The sequence below is a fragment of the Pogona vitticeps genome, chromosome 9, assembly GCF_051106095.1.
Source record: "Pogona vitticeps strain Pit_001003342236 chromosome 9, PviZW2.1, whole genome shotgun sequence".
In the NCBI taxonomy this organism is placed as follows: Eukaryota; Metazoa; Chordata; class Lepidosauria; order Squamata; family Agamidae; genus Pogona; species Pogona vitticeps.
This window is the reverse complement of record NC_135791.1, coordinates 8,952,837-8,976,265: the sequence shown is the minus strand read 5'-3', so window position 1 is coordinate 8,976,265 and position 23,429 is coordinate 8,952,837. Positions and strand designations below refer to the sequence as shown.

The window sequence follows — 23,429 nt, the reverse complement described above, 5'->3', positions numbered from 1 at the left end:
CCTCTTCCCTCCTTCTCCTCGTGTGAACCTATGCCCCGGGCAAAGGAGGAGAAATTGCATAAAGACTGGAAACCTTAAAGAGGGTGGTGCCATCGTCGCTTGCCTGCTCAGCCCTTTTCATGTTGCTAACAGGGACAGAGCAGAACCTTAAAGTTCTGGGAATTAGTTGAGCCCTGGGCGATTGCAAGGAACATGGGTCTGGCTTTTTGCTCCTGCAGCACACCAGAGAACAAGACTGCCTGGCATGGGGAGGTCCCTCCTTGCAACAAGGTGGTGTTATACCTTCTCTCCTGCTCTGAAGGCTTGCCAGCTGCCTGTGGAGCTCCCCATGCAATTGACATGGTTGCTGCTGCTTCTAGCCTCTCTCCCTAGCCGTTGGCCTTCCTGAAATCGATTGAAGGGAAGAGCAAGCTGTGTGAGAGACAGGGTGCTGCTCCATGAGCCTGAAGGGACAGTGAATGAACATGTGGGAGAAGAAAGTTTGCCACAGGATGTGTCACCCGCAGTCCAATATTTGGTCCCACAAAGTGAGCTTTTTCCAGATGAGAGAGTGTCTACTCAATCTTGTGAGAGTACCTGAACCTTCTCCCTCTACTGAACCAATCCTGGTCTATACCAGGCAGTCTGCATGGCCTCACAGGCTGCTGTTTTCATCCTTCTGCAGTCATGCCAAGGTTTGCTGAGGGAAGGCTTGCCTGAAGAGAAAGGTCTTTGCCTCCTTGTGAAAGGACAGCAAATATGGGGCCATCTGCTCTCCTGTAGAAGGGAGTCTACGTGCAGCAATAGAGAAGGCCCTTTCCCATGTTGACACCCAATGGACCTCTGATGAGAGGTCCTCCACTGATGATCGTAACACCCAGGCAGGTTCATCAATGGAGATACAGTCCTTGAGTTAGCTCGGACCCTAGACATTTAGGGCTTTATAGGTTAAAACCAACACTTTGACTTGAAGGCAGAAGCAGTTCAACTACTAGTGGAGATGCTGTAACAGAAGGGTTGTGTGATCCCTGTAAACAGCCCAGTTTACAATCTGGCTGCAGCGTTTTGGACCCACTGAATACTAACTCATGCCATTCAAACCAGCAGGTCATAAATAATAATGATTCAAGCTAACAAAAAACTTAGGGATATACTTTTTTTTATTTGAAAACATAGCATCTCAGAATATAATGGAAAATAACAACTGTAGAAAGCTGCCTTACACCAGATAATATTCTTCATCCAGCAAGGTATCCCAGTATTGTCAACAGTGGCAGGCAGTAAATCTCTATGTTTTGGGCAGAGAGCTATCTTTCACCCTCCCTTTTAGTGCAGGAGTGGCCAAAGAGTTGACTTTCCAAGGTTGTTGGATTCTCAGAAACCAATGGTAAATAGTCTGAGGAATCCTGGCCGTTCTGTTTCAAGGACATTTGGGCAACCAGTCTTTGCTCACCTGGGTCCTAACAGGCTGAGATCATACCTGCGTCTTTCCATGTGTAAAGCTTGCATTCTATTACAGAGTTATGGTTCTTTTCTATAGTCTCCCCATTTGCTGTGTTATACAGTAGGAACTCTGTATTCACGAGGGATTGATCCCAAGCCTCCCCCCACAGCAGATGCTGAAAAATGCAGATTATAACATAATAATATAATATAATAATAACAACAAACACTATACATAGCATGGTTTCTGTTTCCCTCTAGTGCCAAATTCTGGTAACTTCATCGTTAGAAATATATGTTTTGTGGGTTTTTCTTTTAATAGTTTTAATATTTTCAGACCATGGATAACGGAATCAGTGGATACTGATCCTTCCGTTACTGGGGTTCTTCTGTATTCTCATATATTACTCACTGTAGAATAGGGTGTCGATCTTTTCAACCAGCTCCCTAGATGTGCCTACAGCAATAGCTCAAATATGCAAATGCTATAAGGCATCTACTCACTGGCATTTACGCTACAGTGGTTCTTAACCTTTGTTACTCGGATGCTTTTGAACTGCAACTCCCAGAAACCCCAGTCAGGACAGCTGGTGGTGAAGGCTTCTGGGAGTTGCAGTCCAAAACTCCTGAGTAACCCAAGGTTAAGAACCAGTGATTTACACTACAGTGGTGCCTCGCTAGACAGTTACCCCGCATGACAGGTTTTTTGCTAGACATTGGCTTTTTGCGATCGCTATAGTAATTCGCAAAACAGTAATTCCTATGGGGGAATTTTGCTGGACAATGTTTGGTCCCTGCTTTGCAAACTGATTTTCGCTAGATGACGATTCTGACAGCTCCCTCCGCACTTGCAAAACAGGTGTTTTCAGGACCTAAGCTTCGCAAGACAGTGAGTTAAGCAGCTGATCAGCAGTTCGCAAAGTGGCTTTCCTATGGCCGATCTTCGCTAGACAACGACAATTTTTCCCCATTGGAACGCATTAAACAGGTTTCAATGCATTCCAATGGGGAAATGTTTTTTGCTAGGCAATGATTTCGCTAAACAGTGATTTCAGTGGAACGGATTATCATCATCTAGCGAGGCACCACTGTACTGTTAAAAGCACAACAGCTGGACAGGACTCTCCCCCCCCAACTCATTTGGTAGTCTCTTACTCTATAACAGGGTAAAGAGCAGCATTGGCCACCCCACAGTTATTGTCTTTCATGGAAAGGAGAATGTAGCCATTATTTCCCCAATAGGTGGACCAGGAGTTTTTGATGATCCAGTAGGTCTCTCCATGTAGGACACCATAGCCTACAGCCAGTACTCCATGGTTCAAGACTGTGTCATTTCCTGTTGCAAAAAAAGAGAGGCCAAATTAGTGAATGAGGTGATTTATAGCACCATTTCTTTATGGAATAACTTGCTTTCAATTTGTAGATCTTTTTGGTCCCCTAAGAATCACTGGTCCACAAATTCAAAAAGTTAAGATAGACATTTAGAAATCTGAAGACTGTAGAAGGTGTGCAAATTCACCTCATGTCTTATGATGAAAAAACGACAAAGACTGATAAAGCCGGGAGTTTTAACCCAACATTTCTAGACCGTTACTGTACTTGGTTAGTTTCACCTTGTGCCAGGGAAGAATTGAAGCAGCAAGAGCTTCTTGAGTCTAAAACTTCCAATATTGGTGCTAATCCTGTACCAAAAGACAAGCAAACAAGCAAAAAACAAAACAAAACAAAAAAAATCCAGCACAAAAGATAATTTAAATGGTTTCCTTGCCACTTTTAAGACAGTTGCTATCAAAGTAAAGTATCAGTGAGGTGAGCCTCCACAATAGAGAGCTTATTTGCTTTCAGCTCTTGGAAATATTTTTGAACCATTCTTTTAAAATAGGCTGATTTGTTAATGAGAAAAGAAGTGGAGTTTGGGGACTAAATATGGACAGAAACCTTGGTAAAGTCTGCACTCGTTGGGCACCCAGAAGCAACAACTGGAATTGCAGAGGGTAGGAAAAATGCTCCATTTGGGTGATCCCTTATATACAAGTCTGTTCTTCAATGCTGGTAAGGAAACAATGACTTAAAGAAAAAATGTACTCAAATATAACAACAGAGGATGAGATGGTTGGACCATGTCATCCAAGCGACCAACATGACTTTGACCAAGCTCCGGGAGGCAGTGTAACCCAGGAGGGCCTGGCGTGCTCTGGTCCATGGGGTCACAAAGAGTTGGACACAACTTGCCAACTAAACAACAACAACATTTGGTTTCTATACTGACTGACTGGTGATGTTCACATGTACAAATGTCTATTCAGTTGTTTGAAGCCTGCATTTGCAATGGACAAATTCTGGCTTCACAGAACACTCTGAGTTGCTGTCCATTTCTGTCCCCTAAGTCAAATTTCTTGGTCTGTTCCAAGTGAACCTACCCATATCAAAAAAAGTAGAAGCCCTCAGAAAGGTGCAGGAAGGAATGCCCTGGGGACGGATCGGTTCACTCTAAAGATTATGTCATCTAATCGCCAGGGGGAGGAAGGCAGGACCAATTTGTCCCATCAAACAGTGGGGCAAATGCCTGTCTGGTAAAGCTCGTAGTCAAAACAACAGTGGCCACTGGTCCAGAGCGTGATTCTTGCTGAAGTCTTATAAAATAGAAAAGGTGAGGGAAATAATTACTTTGATGTAAGCCAAAGGTGCCACCTAGTGACAGAGCTCTGTCGCCCAGCATAAGAAATAAAAAGGATAAAATTGCACTGAACTTCCTCATTGATAAACGAAATCCAGGTTGGGTGAGGAGGGGAGCAAAGCACTGGGAGTCTGAACATGAAGGAGATGGAAACACATCAGAGGTAGGGGATCTTTGGCCCTCTGAAGGCTTTAGATTTTTATTATTGATGCAGAGCCGGATGGATTGCAGGAGCTTTAGTCCAAAAAATCTGGGGGTCTGACAGTTCTACATCCCCGTGTTACCCTAAAATTTAGATATAGGACCACAAAGAAATTTTGTATCTCTTTTATATCAGTGAAATGAACATAGTTTCCCTCAAAGAATCCTGGGAACTGTAGTTTATTGAGGGTGCTGCCAGAGATCTTTATCTTGCATCATAAGAGGCAGCGTGGAATGGGGTATTCCAAAAGAATACATGGCTGGCTGGCTCAGTGAGCAACGCTCTGCAATATTTGGCTGCAAGTTTCACTTGTTCTTCACTGCTGGTTAACTACTAGTTCACGCAGTCAACATTTAGATGGCTATGACTGATCTTTCCCAATGATCACAATAATCTTAGAACTGCAGAGCCGGAAGGGTCCCTATGGATCACTGAGTCCAGCTGGCCCAGGGGGGGAATCGAACTCCCAACCTCTGGCTCCCCAGCCAAAACCATTGAGCTGTCCAGCAGTCTGTGCTATTTGGGAATGCGGGTTTTTTTTTTAGTGTTGCACATTTGGAAGGCCCTGATTGGGGGAGGATGCTCTGGAGAAACATTACAAAACCAGGTTGTTCAGCACATTAGAATAATAGGAAAGGGATGAAGTGCAGACAAAAATTGATATGTTATGAGACTTACCGCATTCAGGGTCATAATAGACACCATTGGCATAGAATGTGAATGACTTGGGGGAGGCATAAATGCTCACAGCCACAGGTCCGTTCTTGAAGATAGCCTGTTTCAAGGCAGTGATATTACCATAAGGGATGTTGATGTATCTTGAGATGTTACCTAGGAATTTGGATTGGTTGTAGTGGCAGTATCCATTCTGAGAGAGAAGAAACACATAGGCACTTAGGACAATTTAGATTAGGCATCTTTCAGTCTTGAGAGACAATAGGAACGTGCTCTGAATGGAGGTATTGGAACAGCATCTAGTGGGGCTGAGAAGGCCAATTCAAGAGTGACCATCGCTTCCACACTGATGACAATCTGTCCCCTGTCCAGCTCCCTGATTTTGTTGCTTTCGGGTCTGCCTCTTTGCCTCAGCCTGCTGGACAAGGGTCTCTTCAAATTGGGACAGGCTGTGATGCACCAGCTTCCTCCAGGCTGAACGCTCAATAAGTTATGGCCAAACACAAAGCGTGAAGGTTCTGTGGGCAAAGAACCCCATGCACTCTGTTCAGTCTTTACCTTATTTATTTATTTATTTATTTATTTATTTATTTATTTATTTATTTATTTATTTATTTATTTATTTATTTATTTATTTATTTATATGCCGCCCGCACTGCCCAGAGGTCTCTGGGCGGCTTACAACAATTAAAACTCAATACAGTAAAAGATAAAATGATTAAAATACAATTAAAATACAATTAAAATTGCCATCGGACCCACAGCTAATATTATTTCAATTAAATATTATTTCAATTAAACCTTAGGTTTGCACGAGCTGGAGATGGTTCTGCTCAACGCAATGTGGCATCCAGTCTTGGCCACTGGCTGGAAGGGGCTGATGGCTGTCCTTCTTACTTTATCTCTGCTTTGTTTCAGGGTAATCACACAGGGAAACAAATCATAGTTCAGACCACTCACAGTGTGATCTATTTCCCAGTGATCACACAACATGCAGGAAATTGCACCCCAACCCAATCCAGCTGACCTGTGTCCCAACTGGACCTCTTTGCCAGTAGGCGTGGGACCTGGACCAACTCCCTGACCAACTGAACGGTCACTTTAAGACCCATCACTTCCTGCAAAACAATCCTTTCCATTGTGATCGGACACATGCTTTTTTGCTCTGTCTGGTTAAACCCAAGGTTGCATATTCAAAACAAAACAACTTTATCTTATGTTGTCTTTGCTCCTTGCTGCTTTAGTGGAATTTTAGCACCTGTTTTTAAGTATTTCTGCTCAGTCTGTTTACCATTATTTAAAGCTTTCATTACATTCCGAGAGACAGGATTTGATATGGTCAACACCATTTTATATACGAAACAGCCATTCTTCAATTGAACGCCTCCAGCATTGGAGTGCTCATCACCTCCCAAGGTAATTGATTCCATCATCATAGAGCTCTAACAGCTAAGAAGCTCTTCCTCATATTCAGCCAAAATCTGGCTTCCTTTAATCATCTCCCTCTGACGAGTGGACCTGTCCTCATTTGCTTTTGCATTTGGTGCACGGTGAGATAACTCATGAACTTGCCTTAATATCAGTTCATTAAAAAACTTGTCTTTTGTTGGAAGTCTGGATATTCGGTAAATGAAACAAGCACAGAGGGCAGAAGGAGCTGGGGTAAACGCTGTGAAACTGGTGATTGGTACCAGAGGAAATGTAAAGACTTTAGTTAAAAATTGCAAAAGCAGGAGTCTTTTCTGCTGCTGGAGAGTCAACTTGCTTTTCCTTGCATGTTACTGGATGTAACATGGTAAAAGGAATTGTGCTAATCAGAAAGCTATATAGAACTTAGGGGAAGACACCTGTTTTTTGAAGGATCCCTTTAAATGATTGGAAAGAGCAGTGAAAATCACACTGTTCCTTGGACCAAGGAAGGAAGGCAAGAAGGAAGAAGTTGTATCATCATATATTATGAATTCCATCTTACATTGTGCCACTGACCATAAAGGCTCCATCCAAGACTATGACACTCCTATGGAGGATTTCTCTCTTGCTAATCTCACATCAGAGTTGCACCATGCTGGAATAACTGCAAATCCAGGACAAGCAGCATCCTCTTCATTTGCTAAATAAGGACTGGGCAGAGGAACATGCTCTGCTGGCTGAAGAACAGCAGGATTTAGGAAAGGTAGGGCTTATATTATGAGCATACTGGAAAAATCATACTAGGGCTTATTTTCAGGTTAGGTCTTACTTTCGGGGAAACATGGTTATCTATCTATCTATCTATCTATCTATCTATCTATCTATCTATCTATCTATCTATCTATCTATCTATCTATCTATCTATCTATCTATCTATCTATCTATCTATCTATCTATCTATCTATCTATCTATCTATCTGTCTGTCTGTCTGTCTGTCTGTCTGCCTGCCTGCCTGCCTGCCTGCCTGCCTGCCTGCCTGCCTGCCTGCCTGCCTGCCTGCCTGCCTGCCTGCCTGCCTGCCTGCCTACCTACCTACCTACCTACCTACCTACCTACCTACCTACCAGTGTGCCTTCCGCTTGTGCAAGGAGATATTGGATATTCCCTTGCACCAATGGCAAGAAAGGCGCATCAATGGGTACAACAGATGTATGGTAAAACTGACAGGATTTTGGGCTTAGACTGTATGTGTTGCTACTGATGACTTTTCTGCTGGAATAGAGCATGAACAGAAGTAGAAAGTGATGTGATGAGGTCTAGAAGGTAATAGCTTGTTTTCCCTCTGTATTAGGATCTACATGTAAGTTAGCAAACTTTTTTCCAGGTAACTTGCAGGTAACTTCTTCCTCCTCCTAGCCCGAGAGAGGCAGAATCAAAGGGTTTCTCCAAAACAGTTGAACAGACTCGTACACCCAAAAGTTTGACACATTAGAGCCTTTCCCCCTGAATGGGTTTTCTAAAACTATAAGCATTTATTTTCTCTGTCAAGGTCACAGTCTAGAGACAATTAGGCGGGTTTAAGCCCTACTGAAACTTCTGCTGTGGGGTCTTCTCCATAGAAATAATCCCAATAGCCGTGGCACCAAGCCTAACATGTCTGATAATCATTTATCTAAGATTGGAAGCAAGCCCCAGTGACCTCAATGGGAGTTACATTGCATAAAGATGTCTTGGAGTGTTTATCTGAGGGATTGCTCCAGTGTGGCACGGACAGAATGAGAAAAGGATCCTTTGGAATAAATCAAATTTGGACCCAGGAGGCACCTTGCTTACCTGACCGCTATATGGCCCATAGGATTCAGCACTTGGTATGCCGCCATGTATCTTCGCCCATTTAAAGGCCCGCCATGCAATGCCTCCATCGCAGCCAAAATTCCCAAAGCCCCAGGAGCAGTCGATCAAGGCTTGCTCGGACAAGGGGGTCAGCTGTCCACTCTGGATGGTTGATGAGAGGAGGAGGCACAAAGATTAAGCTCAATGGTTCATTTAAGTACTGGTCAAATATACAATGGCAAAACACAGCTAGTTTACTGTTGTGACTTGTATTGTCAACGACGGAGGACAAAGTATTTCAAATTTTGCATTTCCCTGCAACTCTAGGGGCTATTCTACATGAAATGCCTGTGGTGCAGTGGTTAAGCTGCAGTATTGCAGTCAAAGCCTCTGCTCACAACTTAAGTTTGATCCTGATACATTCAGGTAGCCAGCTCAAGGTTGACTCAGCCTTCCATCCTTACAAGGCCAGTAAATTGCTGGGGGTACAGTTGTTGCTTGCATGCTGTAAACTGCCCAGAGATTGCTACAAAACACCATGAGATGGTATACAGTGCTGCCTCACTAGACAATGATAATCCGTTCCACTGAAATTGCTGTTTAGCGAAATCATTGTCTAGCGAAAAGCATTTCCCCACTGGAATACATTGAAACCAGTTTAATGTGTTCCAATGGGGAAGAATCGTCATTGTCTAGTGAATACTGCCTATAGGAAAGCCGCTTTGCCAACCGCTGATCAGCTGTTTAAATCGCTGTCTTGCAAAGCTTAGGTCCCGAAAACACCTGTTTTGCGAGCACGGAGGGAGCTGTCAAAATCGTCATCTAGTGAAAATCAGTTTGCAAAGCAGGGACCAAACATTGTCCAGTGAAATTCCCCCATAGGAATCACTGTTTTGCGAATTGCTATAGAGATTGCAAAAAGTCAATGTCTAGCGAAAAAACTGTCTAGCGAGGCACCACTGTATATGTAGAAAAACAAAAAAAAATCTAACATCAGTTTCCCCTAATGAACCTCATTTGATTCTCTGCATACCCTCCTCATATCTCAATGTGTAAAAAAGTCTGACTACAATGTCTTAAGAACAAACCTTCCTCTTCTTCCCCCTCACCCCATTTACTTTCCTAACATCTTGCTGCAGACTAGATCAGTGAGCTTCCATTTTTGGTTGACTTAATAAACATACCACCCCAGTATGGATTTTAGAATCTGGGGCTACCTTTTTTAAAGGATCTAACTACACTTTTCAGTGATGGCTGGTCCACTAGGCAAATGGGGCAGTGCCTTATAACAGTATCAGGAAACACTAGATAAATCCTGAATGGCTGGAAGGAGCCAGGAACTGGATGGGAGCAACAGCCCTAGATGGGCACAAACCCCAGTTTGGAGGTTTGTGTCTGTTTGTTGGTGTGGTATCACAGGTGCTGTGGGTTCCCTCCTCTCCCCCACTGGCTACCCCCACTCACCAGCCACTTATCTCCTATTCTTCACGTGATCATTCAGTCACAGCAAGAGCATGGACTTTCCTTCACCACCTCCTCTGGCAGCCGCCCACTCAGATAAGGAGGGGCAGGGATTCCTGCAGCACCGCCTTTGAGTGGGCGGTTGTTGGAGGAGGCAGACAAGAGAAATCCATGCTCCTGCTGTGACTGGAAAAGAGCAGCGTGTGCCAGCTGGTGAGTGGGGGAGTCAACGTGTGGCACCTGAGGTGGTGCACTGATGAACTGGCACAAACAGTCCTAACTGAGGCTCATACCCATCTCTACCTAGGAGATAAGAGACCAGAGTAAGAAAACTCCTTCTTTAAATAAATATTGTTTCTTTGAGCCAGAATGTGTGTGATTTGGTAAGCGGTCTACCCACAATCCTGAATCATCCCCCACCTCTGGATAAACTCTCCTGATTGCCTCTTTACTTGAGAGGGATGATCAGGGGCCCACCTCTATGTCTGCCTCCTGTTAAACACCCAGGTTGATTGCACCCTTGGTGAGATTTGTGTCAGAACATGAGAGTCAGTAAGAAAGTCAGCTTTGAAATTAGGGACGCAGAAAAGACAGGAACATTTCTCATTTGAAGGCAAGGTGTTTTTTCCCCCCTGCTTCTCAGCTGAGCCGTAAAACGAACGAATGAATAACGGAGAATCTAGTTTTGCCCTTGAGCATGATTTTCTATCACGAAGAAAATGAGATTCGTTTAAAAAAAAATCACACCACCATCGGCTACTTCACAAAGCTTCTTCTCCTACTTTAAAGAAGAGGGCTCCTTCCACAGCCCCGGTGGTAGCAAAACTCCAGCAGGAACCGCATAAGGCCTGGTCTTTCACTGGTGTTACTGCACCTGGTTCGGGAGGGCAGGTGGGAGGGAGGAACAACAAAGAGGATTATGGTTGAGAGCTCTCAAAAATCACAACCAGGACCAGATTTACACAGAAGCAAAGGCAGGATGTATTCATTATTTATTTGTTCAAAATATTTCTACCCAGCCTTTCTCCTTAAAAACAACCCAAGATGGCTTACATTGTTAAAAGACAATATTTGAAGCTAAAGATACACATACTAAAAAGCGTCAAACAAATAAAGGTAAAGGTAAAGGTTCCCCTTGACAATTTTTGTCCAGTCGTGTTCGACTCTAGGGGGCAGTACTCATCCCCGTTTCCAAGCCATAGAGCCAGCGTTTTGTCCGAAAACAATCTTCCGTGGTCACATGGCCACTGCGACTTAGACATGGAACGCTGTTACCTTCCCACCGAAGTGGTCCCTGTTTATCTATTTGCATTTGCATGCTTTCGAACCGCTAGGCTGGCGGGAGCTGGGACAAGCGATGGGTGCTCACTCCGTCGCGTGGATTCGATCTTACGACTGCTTGGTCTCCTGACCCTGCAGCACAGGCTTCTGCAGTTTAGCCCACAGCGCCACCACGTCCCCGCGACTTGGCCTCAGTCAAACAAATACCACACTAAAAATGACAACAAAAGCAACGCAAAACCACATTCCAAGCAGTAAAGGCACAACAGTCCATCTAAAAACCTCACCTAGGCATCTAGCCACTCAGGGGAAGCCTGCCTGAAGAGAAAGATCTTTGTAGGTTTGTGAAAGGACAGCAAAGATGGGGCCAGCCTGACCTCCTGTGGGAGGGAGTTCCACAGTCTGGGAGTAGTGACAGAGAAGGCTCTCATGTCCCCACCAAATTTACCTGTGAAGGTGAGGGGACCAAGAGGAAGGCTTCTCCTGATGGTCTTAACAGTCCAGCGAGCTCATAAAGGGAGACACAGCCCTTCACATCAATTGGATGCAATCCATTTAGGGCTTTATAGGTTAGAATCAGCGCTTTGAGTTCTGTCCAGAAACGGATCGGCAGCCAGATCAGAGCTGCTGTAACCAGGAGGGGGTGCTGTCATCCCTGTGACCAGCCCCATTCAGCAATCTGTCTGCCATGTTTTGGACCCATTGAAGTTTCCAAACACTTTCCAGCGGCAGTCCCGCATAAAGAGTGCTACGGTAATCCAGTCGGAATGTAAATAAGGCATGTGTTACTGAGGCCAAGTCAGACCTCTCAAGGAACAGGCGCAGCTGGCACACTAGTTTTAACTGTGCAAAGACACTAAAAGCCACCACTGAAACCTGGGCATCCAGGCTCAGAGAGAAATCCATGCGCTCACCCAAGCTGCGCACCTGTGCAACCCCATCCAGCACAGGCTGCATCCTAATTCCTTGATCTGCCTTGTGAATTACCAGGTGCACCTCTGTCTAGTTTGGATTAAGTTTCAGTTTATTCCAGTCCATTACTGACACCAGACACTGATTTAGGGCAGAAACAGCTTCCTCGGATTTAGATGGCAAGGGGAGAGAGAGTTGGGTGTCATCTGAGTACTGGTGACACCAAAACCTGAAGCTCCAGAAAAGCAGTGGTTTCATGTAGATGTTAAATAACACAAGGGGCAAACCACAACCTTGAGGGAGCCCACAGGGAGGTCTGGAGCCACTATAAAACCCTGCCTCCAAGTCCCATCCCATAGAGATGGCAGTAACAGAGAAAGGGTAGAGTATTGTGAGAAAACCAGGAACCTCGGAATGGTGTGAACAGCGTGGAGCTGGAACATGGAAGGTCTCCAGCCTTCAGTGCATTGGCATTTATCTCCGAGTGACCTGGAAGGGTGAAGTCATCAAGGACATTTGGAACAGGAGACAAAGGGCTTGGCTATCTTGCACACAATCCAGGGTGTGGGGTGGATATCGAAAGGCCAAAGGGGGAGGGGGGGAAGAGCTTGAAAATGTTCCTTTTCTGACTTTGATCTCCAAAAACCCATGCTGGGATTTTGCACTTGTCCTCCAAAAAATGAATATTTCCAAACTCCACAACAAATACCGTGATGCGGTCACTTACCGTACAGTCTCCAGTCAAGGTTTTTGGGCAGGATGATGTCAGAATATAGTTCTAAGGGGAAAGGCTCTCCATTGTTGGGGGTCTTGTCTGGCAGAAGTCCTCTCATGGTAGCCATCTCCTCCGGGGTGCGATCCGCCAGGTGGTTCAGGGCCAGCTTGAAGGGCAGGTTGGCTCGATTCTTGGAGTGGACAAACCTAAAAAGAAAAAGGATGCAGTGCAGGTTGAAGATTAGCACATTGCCCTTCAGGTGTAACTGGACTTCATTCTCCCTTGCTGGCTGTCAGAATGGATGCCAGTGATATTGAAACAACATCTAAAGAGTCACAGGTTGCTCACCCTGGGCTAAGAGAGTACAGTATCTCTAAGTAACAACGTTCTGTGTCAATCCCACCCTATAAAACCCAACATCTCTCAAAATTCCCTGAAAGCAACCATGAGCAACATCTCTGTGTGTGTTCTGTGCAATCAAGTCAGAATTGACTTATAGCAACCCTCCTAGGGCTTCATTTAAGGACTGGTTTTACCAGTTACACTTTCCCTGTCAGTATCCATGGTTGAGCAGGGATTCGAACCCTGTTATCCACAATCCTAGTTCATCACTCTATCCACTACACCTCACTGGGAATCCACTTAGCAACACTTGGGCAACTTAAAAAACTGTTCATATCTGCAGGGGCTTTCAGGCTAGTGAAGATGGACCTGCAGAGAAAGAAAAAGATGCTTTGGTATTGAGTTGGGAATTAAAATATGACCAAAACCAAGATACAGCTGGATACGGCCATAACTCCAGTTTGGTACACGACAAGGGCAGAAAAACTCTTTTAGTTTGATGACCAAATTCAGATTACAAAGAGTTCCTTGTGCACTTCCTCTCGGTGTTGGGTGGGCCAAAAAACAACACCGGGGAGGGGGGGAGGAGTGAAAAAATTCCAATTTTGTTGCTTAAACTTCAATAACTATATCATGTATACGTGTGAAAGCTTGACAGTTAAGAATGCTGATGGGGGGCAAATTGTTTGAAATGTGGTGTTTGAGAAGAGCTTTGTGGTCACCCTGGACTGCAAGTGGGTCCTAGATCCAGTCAAGCCTGAACTATCTCTGGAGGCAAACATGTTGAAGCTGAGGTTCTCTTACTTTGGGCCCATTATGAGAAGGGAGGATTCTCTGGAAAAGACAATAATTCTGGGAAGGGTGGAAGGCAGCAGGATAAGAGGAAGACCCAAATACAAGATGGATTGACTCCTTAAGGCTTGAATCTGCAAGTGCTGAGCAGGGCTGTTGAGGACAGGTCATTTTGGAGATTGCTTGTCCACAGGGTCGCCATCAGTCAGGCGTGGCTTGATGGCACATTTAGAGGAGGTTGCACATAGGAACAAACTACATCTTAAGAGAGGTATCTCAGACTTTAGGAGTTGGGAGAGGAAACTATACAAAATCTAGCAAAGTACCACAGAATGATGTAATGCAGGAGCCCCAGAGGGCCAAAATCAGTCTCCACATCTGAGGATCCTCACCCCCGCCACAAATTTTATTGTTTAGTGATTAAGTCGTGTCCGACTCTTTGTGACCCCATGGACCAGAGCACGCCAGGCCCTCCTGTCTTCTACTGCCTCTCGGAGTTGGGTCAGATTCATGTTGGTCACTTCAATGACACTGTCCAGCCATCTCGTCCTCTGTCGTCCCCTTCTCCTCTTGCCTTCACATTGTCCCAACATCAGGGTCTTTTCCAAGGAGTCTTCTTTTCTCATGAGATGGCCAAAGTACTGGAGCCTCAGCTTCAGGATCTGTCCTTCCAGTGAGCACTCAGGGTTGATTTCCTTCAGAATGGATAGGTTTGTTCTCCTTGCAGTCCAGGGGACTCTCAAGAGTCTCCTCCAGCAACACAATTCAAAAGCATCCATTCTTCGGCAGTCAGCCCTCTTTATGGTCCAGCTCTCAAGTCCATACATAATGGTACCCGGTTTATTGTGGTTACTCATTCCATTATTTATATATCTCCTGCCTTTAGCTTTGAAGATCAGGATGACACAAAAATACTACCAAGTTCTTTGGAAGGATCAGTGAGAAGATGCTCAGGAACTTCTCTAAACCCTCCCATATTACCTCATATTGTGAATAAAGGTGTGTGCTCTTTGTTCCATTTCCTTCTCAGAACTATATTCTTTTCGGTACATCTTCCTGTAATAGTGGAAGACTCTATGGCCTCTGTCCTGTGTTCTTGAGACAAAATCTTGCATGGGATTGGCCAGGATAGCATGCTCATCTTCTTGTCCCATAGGCCACTCACAATCCATCTCTGGAAATTATAATGAAGTGAGAACAAGGCTTTCAAGTTGCATTAATGCTTGTGGCACATTGCAATCAAGGAAGTCACAAGAGAGGAAAAAAGAGGAAATAATCAAACACAATATTTCTTGATGCATTTGCATTTCAGACTTTGCATTTCAGATGGTGTACACCTTTGTTTTACTTGCTGAACCTACTGTATGCCATCAAGAATTTGTATTTAGGACTACTGTTCCCCAAATTCCATGCAGAGAAGACCTGCAGTCCCAGAAAAGGAGCATTTCCAGTTTCCAGTAAGAAATATGTACCATGGAGCTCAATGGCCTATACTGCCAGGATAGAACGGCTCTTAAGCTGCTTGTAGTAACAACCTGGATATTATCCAATATAACAGATGCCGTCTGGGAGGGGGCTGTATATATACTATGCACACTAGCAAACTTTTAATAGATACACCCTTCTAATAGGCTCCTCACAAAATCTTGTGGCGATGAATTCCACAACCAAAATATGCCATGGGGTTAAAGATGCCTCTGTCTTTTGTGTTCCTCATGCCCCCAAGAAGCCAAGCCCACTAATATATTTTGCCTCCTGAAGCAAAGATCAAGAAGGAACACCTTCAACTGGGAGCTGAATTTCACAGAGACCCTCACCACCACACACTAGAAGTCACGTTAGCTTAGGTAGTGCCTAATTGGCTGCGTGTCACAAAGTTGTGTTGAAGAACACAAGGTGTTCTTCAACACCTTGCTGCTATCTCCTGACATCTACTGCTGGAAGCCACCTACTTCAATAATATCCAGTTTATTGCCGTATGTGGGCTGATATTCCTTTCTGGATTCTAGCTTTTGAGGAGGACTTGAGTGCCTTTAAAAACACAACATTAAGGCTCCTTTAAAAGGGGGGCGTACCCTTTGGCAGGTTCAACATGCTGGGTGAGAAGCTGTGGGAGAAGCCATGATAATCAACGCTGTACTTGTCATAATGAGAACCCATAAGGTTGTTGACACCCATCATCTCGTAGTGGACCGGGACTGGGTGGTCTTCGGAAGCAGTTACCCACAGAGTGTAAACGTTTTTCTTGTTGCCCCAGTAGGACACATTCTGCCACACTGCGCAGGCAAGTCCTTTGTAGAACTCCGTCCTTACCAGCTGGAGAGGTGGAGAGAAAAGAGAAAGCTTAGGTGGTTGAAGTGCAGCCAAATTAGAAGAATCAATAAGAGTTCAGGTTCAAACGGGCTGGCCTCTTACTAATCTATGCTGGGCCTGGATTGGACACAAGGCAGAGACCAGCCATTTTGCCTGGAGGGAAGAGAAATACTTCATAGGCTTAAATGCAATGGCTAAGCCCACCTACAGAAGACCCACTACGTCCATGTAGCAGTTCACTTACCACCCAATTCAATCAGCCTGTTCTGGCTGGGATGAGCAACTGGATTTAGTCCTTAGTTGTGATGCTTCCTTTTTTTTCTTTTTTCTTTATTTTATTTATTATAAACATAATAAATACATAATAAATATATACTACAACATAAAATACATACACCAAAATACAAATCAATTGTGTTCCCCACCACCCTTGTCGGGACCTCTTGCAGTAATCCTCTTCTTCTATTGTCTCCTAGGTGTCGCAAAATGTAGCCACGAGAAATGTCTCTTTTAAAAGCACTGGCGCCCTGTTTTCTGGCCTTTTCCAGAATACTTAAGTAGAAGACTCACCTTAAATCCGTCCAAATTAGGGAAGACACTCTGTGTTATGGCAGGTCTTTCTGCAGTGCCATTTATTCGGAAGCACTTTCTCACATTCGTCTCTGTTTCGGTGGTCTCTGGGGTGATTTTGTAGTTGGCACCCCATGGACCCACTGTCTCCATCTGGTAGGTGACAACCTGTCCTGAATCACAGAATGCAGAAAGGATAGTTTGAGGAAGGGATAAAAAAATAATGGAATACTCCGTTTTCTTTTTAATTCTGCTTCCAAGGGGAAATTATTCCCTGTTCCTGTATAGCAGGACCCCTGTATCCACAGGGGATTGGTTCCAAGCCCCCCTCTACAAATAATGAAAAGTGCAGACACTATTATCATACAAAATGCTATACTGTATATATATCAATATATATATATTGATTTGTTTTAATATATATATTGCATGTTGATTTGTTTTAATTAATGCAGTGGTTATTAAACCCTTACAACTGCACAGGTCACTACAAAGAGGTTTTGCAACTTGAAAACTAGGCTTTTAAATGGGTCTTTTTTATAAGTAAAGAGGGATACTGTGAGGACACGCAGGTGCCCCCTCTCAAACTTGGGGAAATTTATGTGCATACCCTTGAGAGGGGACAAGGTGATATTTTTTACCAAAAATGTTTTTGCTGCAAAAATGGGTGGCTGGGGGTGCCCAGAGGTGCTGGCAGCCTATACAAATGGCGCTGGAGACCACCGGCAGTCCATTGGCTACATTCTACCCACCCAAGTAGTAGGAGATACCAGGAGAAAGACCAAGGAGCCAACTTATGTCAGGATAGTTTGAAAGCATGAAGCGAAGCATGACCTCAAGGAGAGTTTGCTTGGTCAAGGAGGAGGCCCATCGGTCTCACAGGCCCGTCATTCCATCTTGCCTACCATCATAATACTGGATGCGGCTCTTCCTTACAGTCAAGTTGTACCAAGCTTCAAACGGCTCTTCGATCTCAGCAAAGGGTATCCTGAGAGTTCCTGCAAAATGGAAACATGGAGCTGAGGCACATTTTTGAAGACTTCAGTTTGGTTGTGCAGCTTGGTGGACACAGGCAGACTGCCTCCCACACACATTAGCAGGCCCCACTGCATGGCTCTCGTTCATGCAGAGCCAGGAACAGAGGAACAAAGATGTAGGTTTCCTACAAACCGGGGGATATGTGATAGGTTGAACTTGAGCATCATGTTAATTGTCTGGTTTCTGCCCTGCCTGAAGCTGCCTACAGAGACAAGATCGGTCTAATGGACTCAGAGCAATTACATGTTACAGTGATGCCTCGCAAGACAAAATTAATTTGTTCTGTGAGTCGTGTCGCATTGCAAAAAATTTGTCTTGCAAAGCGCGGTACTAATAGTTATGTGATTTAAAACAAAACAAAAAAGGGGGAAATTCGTCTTGCGAAGCACGGCCATAGGGGGAAAAAATTGTCTTACAAGTCACCAAGAAAATCACAAAACGCTTTCACCTTGCAAGTCTTGTGAGGTATTCGTCTTGCGAGGCATCACTGTATATGAGGTGTCCCTTCCATGCATCTGTGTCTTACTAAACTACTGGAAACTTTAAGAATTTCAAAGTAATACCAATGGAAAGGGGAATGAACAGGGGGGAAAAAGAGGGATAAAAAGAAAATAAACAAGACATCTATGTCATTACCATTCTAGGGTATCAAAAATATACTAGTTCAATCTGCAAATATATATAATTATTATTTATTTCTTCATCTCTTTTCCACAGTCTGAAATCAAGCTTTGATAAATACTGCTGTACATGCTGGTCATTTGCATATGAAATAAAGTCATGCCAGGATGTATTAAAATGGATATTCTAGCTTTACATTTAGCTAACTTAAGCTGAGGTGTTTTTTTTTTACTGTGACTATTTGCCACAGTTGTGTGTGCGTGCGCGCGCACATACGCACCCATGCATGCAGGTGTTTACTACACAGTTATCGTGAATGGATAATGTTTTAATTGTTGTAGTTCTGACCTATGGAATCCTGAGATTTATAGTTTCACAAGGTACTTAGAATTCTAGAGAAGTACTAAAGAGAGCCGATGCAGTATTTCATAGGAATGCAATAGAATGCCCATTCCTGTAGAGGTCTTATCTGCTCACGACGATAAATGCCTTCTTTACAGCCCAACTGGATTACTGTAACACATTCTACATGGGCGTCTGGTGGGGGACACAAGAGAGGGCCTTCTCTGTCACTGCTCCCAGACTTTGGAACTCCCTCCCACAGGAGGCCAGGCTGGTCCCCATCTTTGCTGTCCTTCTGCAAGCAGAAAAGGACCTTTTCCTTCAGGCAGGCTTTCCCTGAGTGACAGACTCCATGAGTGGGAGTTGTTAAATGGATGGTTGTACCTGACCGCTTTGAACGTGTTTTTTGGTGTTGCTTTTGTTTACCATTTCTCAGAGTGGTGTTTGTTTGTTATTTTTTTTAATATTTGTATACTTGGTTTTAGCTTTAAATATTGTCTTTTAATGATGTAAGCTGCCTTAGGTCCCTTTTTTAAAGAGAAAGGCGGAATAAAAATATTTTAAATAAATAAAATAAATGTAAATAAAAACAGAGCTCTCTAGCAGAGAATCAATAGTACTTTACCAAACTACGCATCTGAGGAAGTGGTAACAGGAATCTATGCCAGTTCATCTGCTGTTATTCTGCTATAACTGCGTGGCATAAATGCACTTAAATCAATATAATCCTTCTGTTGTCCATGCTGCATAGCATGTGCAATGTTCCATGTTTACCTGAGACATGATAAACATCTCCAAATTCAGGCAACTTCCATAAATAATCATCTTCTGATTCTGAAAAGGAGAAAAATAAAAAATCATTCTAAACTATTTTAGCTGGAGGGGAAAATATTAACTTGAAGGTGGGAGATAAATACTGTAACAGCTGCACTTATGTATTTTTCTTTAAAGAACCAAAATTAAACCCTGACATCCTTTGAATCCTTTCAGGGAGGGGAGGGGCAAACCATCTCGTGGATTGCAACTTCCAGCATTCCTCAACACTGAATGGCAGGTGGCAATCTAATACTGTATTACCTGGAGGATTGTGCTTAATTCTAAAGGACTCAAAGAATAACGAGTTTAATCTAGATTACCATTGCATAATAAAGGCACATTGTTGTCAGACTATTTGCACACACAAATGCATGCACAAATGTAACTAACAGCAGTTTTGCTCTCTAGTTTTGTAATTCAGCTCCCAGAAGCTCTAGTTAGAATGGCCAGCGAGGGATTCTGGGCATTATAGTCTGTAATCAAAATGTCTGGAGAATCCAGTTTTCCCCATCCCTTGTGTACAAAATCAGACACCGCTACAGTTGTGCTTGGTACCCTTTTAATGTGATGGGGCACAAACCATGAGTTACCCAAACTCATCCCATTGATTTCAATGGGGTTTAAGATCAATTAACTTAATTTCTATCCAGCCTAATTTCAAGGGGCCTTGTGACGCAGTGCTTAACTGTAGTACTACAATCCAAATTCTGTTCATGACCTGGGTTCAGTTCCAGGTAGCTGGCTCGAGCTTTACTCAGCCTTACATCTTTCTGAGGTTGGTAAACTGAATATTCAGCTTGCTGGGGGTGGGTGTCAATATGTAGCCTGCATAATTATATTGTAAACTGCCCAGAGAGTCTTTTATTTATTTATTTATTTAAGCCCTATAGAGTGGTATATAAGCAGCATGCTTTGCTTGTGTATGTGACAGAGAGTTACACTTGCTTTTTTGGCTTAGAATATATTAAATAATCATCTAGTGCAGGCTGCCTCTCTTTCCTTAGGCTGGATATACTTCCAAATGCAGGAAAACAACATTTGCACAATGAGGCTTTGTTGTACGGTGGGTCCAACACTTTGCTTGCAGCGGCTACAAGATAAAGATCACAACAAACGTAGTGATAATATGTGGGGGCATATTGTTATGAATTACACATACCCCCAAATTCTTTCCTCGTGGAATTCAAGTTGACATGGGTAGGGAGATTTACTAGAACTCAGAGTTGAAACACAAGATTTGAGGCTTTCTGATTAACAGTGTTATCTGCCCACCCCTTCGGAGCTCAGCTGCATTCCTCACAGTAGAAGGGGCACAGATTTTAACTACAACGATATGCCCATGTCATGGAAAGTATTTGGCAATAGCTTGGTCATCAGTGAGAAATTAAGACCCATTAGCCTTACAAAAGGGTAATGGAGTTGAAAACCTCTAGAATTAGCTTGTTGTTTTGGATTAACAAGTTCGCTTATATTTTGGAGTCTTCTTTGGGGCTTGGTTGTGGGGACTCTCATGATGAGCACATACACTTCAACATTTACCACCGAACCCCTGGTTGAAAGTCTCCCTTCCAGGACTAAAAACGGCTTAGTTAACATCAGCTAATTTTCCATGTCACTTGTGTTCACCATATGCCCAGGGGGAATCGTAAAATATGAATGCAGAAGCATCAGAGAGCATGGTGGCACCATTAAGAAAGGGAAATGATTATGAAATGAACCTTTATAGACCAGAATCTATTTCATCAGAAGCAGGGTCAGTGTCACTTGGCAGAGATATGGATACATAACAGAGAAAAGAAATGTGGGCAGGAACAGACAAATGGCAATGAAACATGAAAGGTACAGCCTGTCACAATTTGGTTCATGTTTAAATATATGCAAAATAAGCATAGTGGACCATTCACAGCTAATTATCCCAGAGTCCATTATTTGTAGTTGGACAAGACCCCATCGTCTCCATTCTTGCCCAAACAGATAGAATCAAACTGAGCTATAGAACCACAATAAACATGATTATATCCAAAAGAAAAAAGGTAAAGCGGTAAATAAAGCACTTCAACAACAGTCTGAATCCTAATAAGAATGCATCCCACCTCCCTTTGTAGCTCTTTCATTAAAAAAAAAAGTAAAGCAGGCTAGAAAGGGTTAGATTGGATGTGTTCATTTTGGTACCTATCGCTTGTACTCTTGTTGCGTGGTTATCTTGAAAATAAAACTTGGAAACAGAATATTTGCATTTCTAACCTGAGATCAATTGGCATCTAAGAAGGGAAGTAAAATCGACATTTGGTTTTACCTGCAAAATGGGGGCACAAAATGGAAAGGATTGCGAACATCCCTTTGAGAGACCCCATCTCTGCACCCTCCTGTATGCTCTGCTTCCCCTCTTCCACACAGCGGAGGGCAATCCCAAGCAATAACGGAGAAAAAACTGCCTGAGATACCTATAGCCAATAAAAATCCCCAGGTTTTAGGGGTTGTACTATCATTTTTGTGGGTTAAGGTGGGAAGGGTCTGGTCTCCCATTTTCAGTTGACCTTTGGGTGGATTAAAGTTTAGTTTACTTAGGCAACTTGTGTAGACCCTTAGGCATTCGAAATATGCATGGCTTCAAGGAGGGCAAAGTAATGACCTCAAGATTATTTCACTTATATGGTAACACGAAAAGCACAAAGTGGTGGGAGTGATAACGGAGTTTTCTTGTCTTGAGAAAGTGTATGAGGGGGGGAGAGGGGGGGACTGATGGTGTGACTACGCTGGAAAGCTGAATCGACTTTGCAATCTGTTTCGTGACTGCATGTGGTTTAGGTGTCCACATGACCCTGGATTATTTCACGGCCAATGCCCACACTGTCCCTCAAGCTGATACAGTTTGACCCACATCCACAGCTCTCTTTCCTTTAATACCACCTTTCCTCATCCTCGGCTCTAATTATATGATCTGCCATCAAGCTACTGGGACTGTTTAAAGAGTTGTATGGCAGTAGGGAAAACGAGAAAGTTCTCCAAAGTTCTCCACAAACATACAAACACATACCATGGAAATACTGTAGTCTGCTAGAGTTCCTCAGAGTTGTTTCGGTTCTGTACTGATGTTTATCTTTTTTTAAAAAAAAATCTAGTGCTAAATTAATATAGCAATATAGGGATATGACTATCTAGTGTTAGACTTGATGGTTGGTTTGTTTTTAAGAAATAAACAAAAACGCTTTGGGGCAACCAGGAAAATGACAAGCAGTGGCTGGGCTTCACACTGTCCCAAAACATCATGCCCCAACTTACTAAGTCACCAGAAAATCACCCAAAGTCACACACCCTGGTCCTTTCGTAAAATAAAACAAACAATCACACAGGCAAAACACCAAGTTCTAACTACACCTCACCCTGCTTCCAAACTCGGATTGAGTGTATTCAAGGTCATTTACTGGCACAGTGGTGCCTCGCTGGACAGTTACCCCGTATGACAGTTTTTTCGCTAGACATTGATTTTTTGTGATCGCTACAGCGATTCGCAAAACAGTGATTCCTATGGGGGAATTTCGCTGGACAATGTTTGGTCCCTGCTTCGCAAACCGATTTTCGCTAGATAATGATTTTGACACCTCCCTCCGTGCTAACAAAACGGGTGTTTTTGGGACTTAAGCTTTGCAAGACAGCAATTTAAACAGCTGATCAGCGGTTCGCAAAGTGGCTTTCCTATGGCCGATCTTCACTAGACAACGACGATTCTTCCCCATTGGAACGCATTAAACAGGTTTCAATGCATTCCAATGGGGAAATGCTTTTCGCTAGATGTTGATTTTACTAAACAGTAATTTCAGTGGAATGGATTATCATCGTCTAGCGAGGCCCCACTCTATTTAGAAACAGTGCTCCATTAAGAGAAAGACCTTGCAGTTCCTCCTAGCATGAGCTTTACCTGATCTTCATCACCATCATCTTAGAACTGCTGAGCTGGAAGGGACCCTATGGGTCATCAAGCCAGACCCTGGGGAATTGAACTCTC

At 43.6% G+C, this 23,429-nt stretch overlaps 1 protein-coding gene across 1 annotated transcript; it reads right to left on the bottom strand.

Moving 5' to 3' along the window:
- Positions 1-1,121: 1,121 nt before the first annotated feature.
- LOC110089891 (cathepsin L-like peptidase) lies at positions 1,122-21,851 on the bottom strand. The gene is made up of 11 exons (XM_020813266.3): positions 21,720-21,851; positions 19,382-19,441; positions 17,512-17,604; positions 16,607-16,779; positions 15,799-16,039; positions 14,705-14,897; positions 12,602-12,795; positions 10,464-10,555; positions 8,221-8,382; positions 4,980-5,169; positions 1,122-2,758 (listed from the first exon to the last, which is right to left on the bottom strand). Exons 1-11 carry the CDS (start codon positions 21,775-21,777, stop codon positions 2,574-2,576), a joined length of 1,641 nt encoding a protein of 546 aa, XP_020668925.3. The 5' UTR covers positions 21,778-21,851; the 3' UTR covers positions 1,122-2,573.
- Positions 21,852-23,429: the final 1,578 nt, after the last annotated feature.

Bases quoted from the DNA above. Each gene is read 5' to 3' on its own strand.
- LOC110089891 (XM_020813266.3), bottom strand. From the start codon at position 21,777: ATGGGGTCTCTCAAAGGGATGTTCGCAATCCTTTCCATTTTGTGCCCC. The intron at 14,898-15,798 runs GTACGCCCCCCT...TATAATTTCCAG, and splicing joins CATGTTGAACCTGCCAAAGG to AGATGGATTGTGAGTGGCCT. The intron at 2,759-4,979 runs GTAAGTCTCATA...TTTTTGCAACAG, and splicing joins CTATTATGACCCTGAATGCG to GAAATGACACAGTCTTGAAC.